The sequence below is a fragment of the Sinocyclocheilus grahami genome, unplaced genomic scaffold, assembly GCF_001515645.1.
Source record: "Sinocyclocheilus grahami isolate Dianchi unplaced genomic scaffold, SAMN03320097.WGS_v1.1 scaffold7139.1, whole genome shotgun sequence".
Classification (NCBI taxonomy): Eukaryota; Metazoa; Chordata; class Actinopteri; order Cypriniformes; family Cyprinidae; genus Sinocyclocheilus; species Sinocyclocheilus grahami.
The window spans coordinates 26,059-28,073 of NW_015511291.1; the positions used below are offsets into that span (position 1 = coordinate 26,059).

Sequence of the window (2,015 nt, forward strand, 5' to 3'; positions counted from 1 at the left end):
CGCGAGCTCTCCGAGCTGGTCAAGAGAAAACAAGAGCTTGCGGTAATTATAAACCTTTCGGAATGTCCAGAACTCTAAAGAACCCTCTTGATGCGGCGCTAAATGAGACTGAACTCTAGACTGAAATACCCCTAACTTATTTGTGTTAGCATACTAACACGAGTCTGAAATAAACAGTTACAAATACTTCACATAAAATGTATGTATGTGTGTTTTATTTAAAAAAATAAAAAGTTAATTAACCGTAGTTGTGCTACATATATCAAAATGATATTCCAATAACTACTGTATGTCTATGCTAACATGCTAACTGCGTTAGCTGCTTTTGTTGTGGCGTCTCCTGATGCACAACATACACAGCAGAGACCAACAGCATGAAAAACATGCTTCTTGTGCACAGCTTCGGTTTACTAAACGAACAAAGAAAATAGAACTACAGAAGTATTCAGATATTGTTATCATATGTGGGTCATATATGATTGACAGCTGCATCTAAGACCTTTTTTTGCATTTTTAACAGGAGACTTTGGTGAATCTAGAAAGACAGATTTATGCATTTGAAGGCAGTTACCTGGAGGACACTCAGATGTATGGTAACATCATTCGAGGATGGGACCGATATCTGACCAATCAAAAGTGAGTGTGATATGACTTCATGTTGAATCATGAAAACATACAGGTTAACATCAACTGTCTTCTACTTTAGGAATTCAAACAGCAAGACTGATCGGAGGAATAGGAAATTCAAGGAAGCAGAACGACTTTTCAGCAAGTCCTCCGTCACATCAGTGGCGGTCAGTATCTTAGAAATATACATACTTTGTGTATATGAAATAGGATACTAAAGAAATCAAATAATAGCTTAAAAATGTTTTTCGGTGGATTGTCACACAGGCTGTTTGTGCTCTTGGAGGAATTCCTGATCATATGAATGAAAAACGTGAGTAAAATCTCAAGCTTATTGTGCCTGCAAGAAATTTCGGTTTTGTTCTTAAATGTTAAATGGGCTGTATTTTATAACCTAGTGAGCTGGGAACCACAATTGTGTGCCCCATAGACTCATTCGAGAATTTGAAATCAAGTACGATGTCTACCCAGCATTTCTGGGTATCACCAGTGAAAAGGGGTATTGTGAAATTGAATTAGATTAAGTGTATTTAGTGGCTTAATATTTTAATAATCTCTAGTGTGTAAACTTTCCTTTTCTTCTGGTTTCTCAGGCGAACCAGGCAGCGGAACAGAGAGCGACACGTCCCCAGATCTCCAAAACCAGGAAAACGAACCTAGTCAGGACGACACCGAGGAGGCAGATGGAGCCCTGCAAGACCTGAAACCCCAGAAAGCTGCCTCGTCCTCCTCGGGAAGCCACCACAGCAGCCACAAGAAACGCAAGAACAAGAACAGACACAGGTACCTGATCTCCAGCAGGCCCTCGGGGTCCAGGATATAAGATGGTTCTTTACTTACAACCTCATTCTGGCTGATCCAGTGCTTATTGAAACGCACTGTTATTTGATTGTAAAATGATGCATTGTCTTGTGGACACATCTGAATATGGGAGCAGTTGTAAATTAACATATTCATGGATGATTATGATAGCTATGCTTCTTTTCCCAAACGGGAGGGTTTTACTTCATAGTGCTGTGGCTCCTGCTCAGCTCAATTTGCTTTGGTTTCTCCTTTTAGTATCTTTATCTACTCTTTCCTCTCATGGATCCAGTTTAGAGTCTCTTACTCTGTCCTGATGTTTGATGCTGTTTTGGTCCACTTTTGACTGGTTTGATCAGAGAAGATGCTCAGCTTTAACATCCGTGTTTGTATTAGATGGACAAAAGTACGATTTGAGAAGCTATTTGTCCTTGATTCAGCCCAGAGTATTGACAACCACTACTGCATTTATAGATGATTTAAGGATTGAAAGGTTAGATATTAACAGGGTGTAATATTAACCTTAACCTTAAAATGAAATTTCGTGAATAAATACTGGCCTGTTTGTCTTTTTTTTTTTTTTTTTT

General features: G+C 38.9%; 1 protein-coding gene across 1 annotated transcript in view; it reads left to right on the forward strand.

The window, feature by feature from the left end:
- The window catches only part of LOC107577758 (chromatin modification-related protein MEAF6-like), a 2,116-nt gene extending 152 nt beyond the window's left edge, over window positions 1-1,964 (forward strand). Inside the window, exons 1-5 of the mRNA XM_016263795.1 lie at window positions 1-42; window positions 521-636; window positions 707-794; window positions 895-940; window positions 1,221-1,964. The exon at window positions 1-42 is cut by the window's left edge and continues 152 nt beyond it. Of these exons, the coding sequence (XP_016119281.1) occupies window positions 1-42; window positions 521-636; window positions 707-794; window positions 895-940; window positions 1,221-1,450 (522 nt within the window). The 3' untranslated portion in view covers window positions 1,451-1,964. The remainder of the gene's footprint in view (window positions 43-520; window positions 637-706; window positions 795-894; window positions 941-1,220) is intronic.
- Window positions 1,965-2,015: the final 51 nt, after the last annotated feature.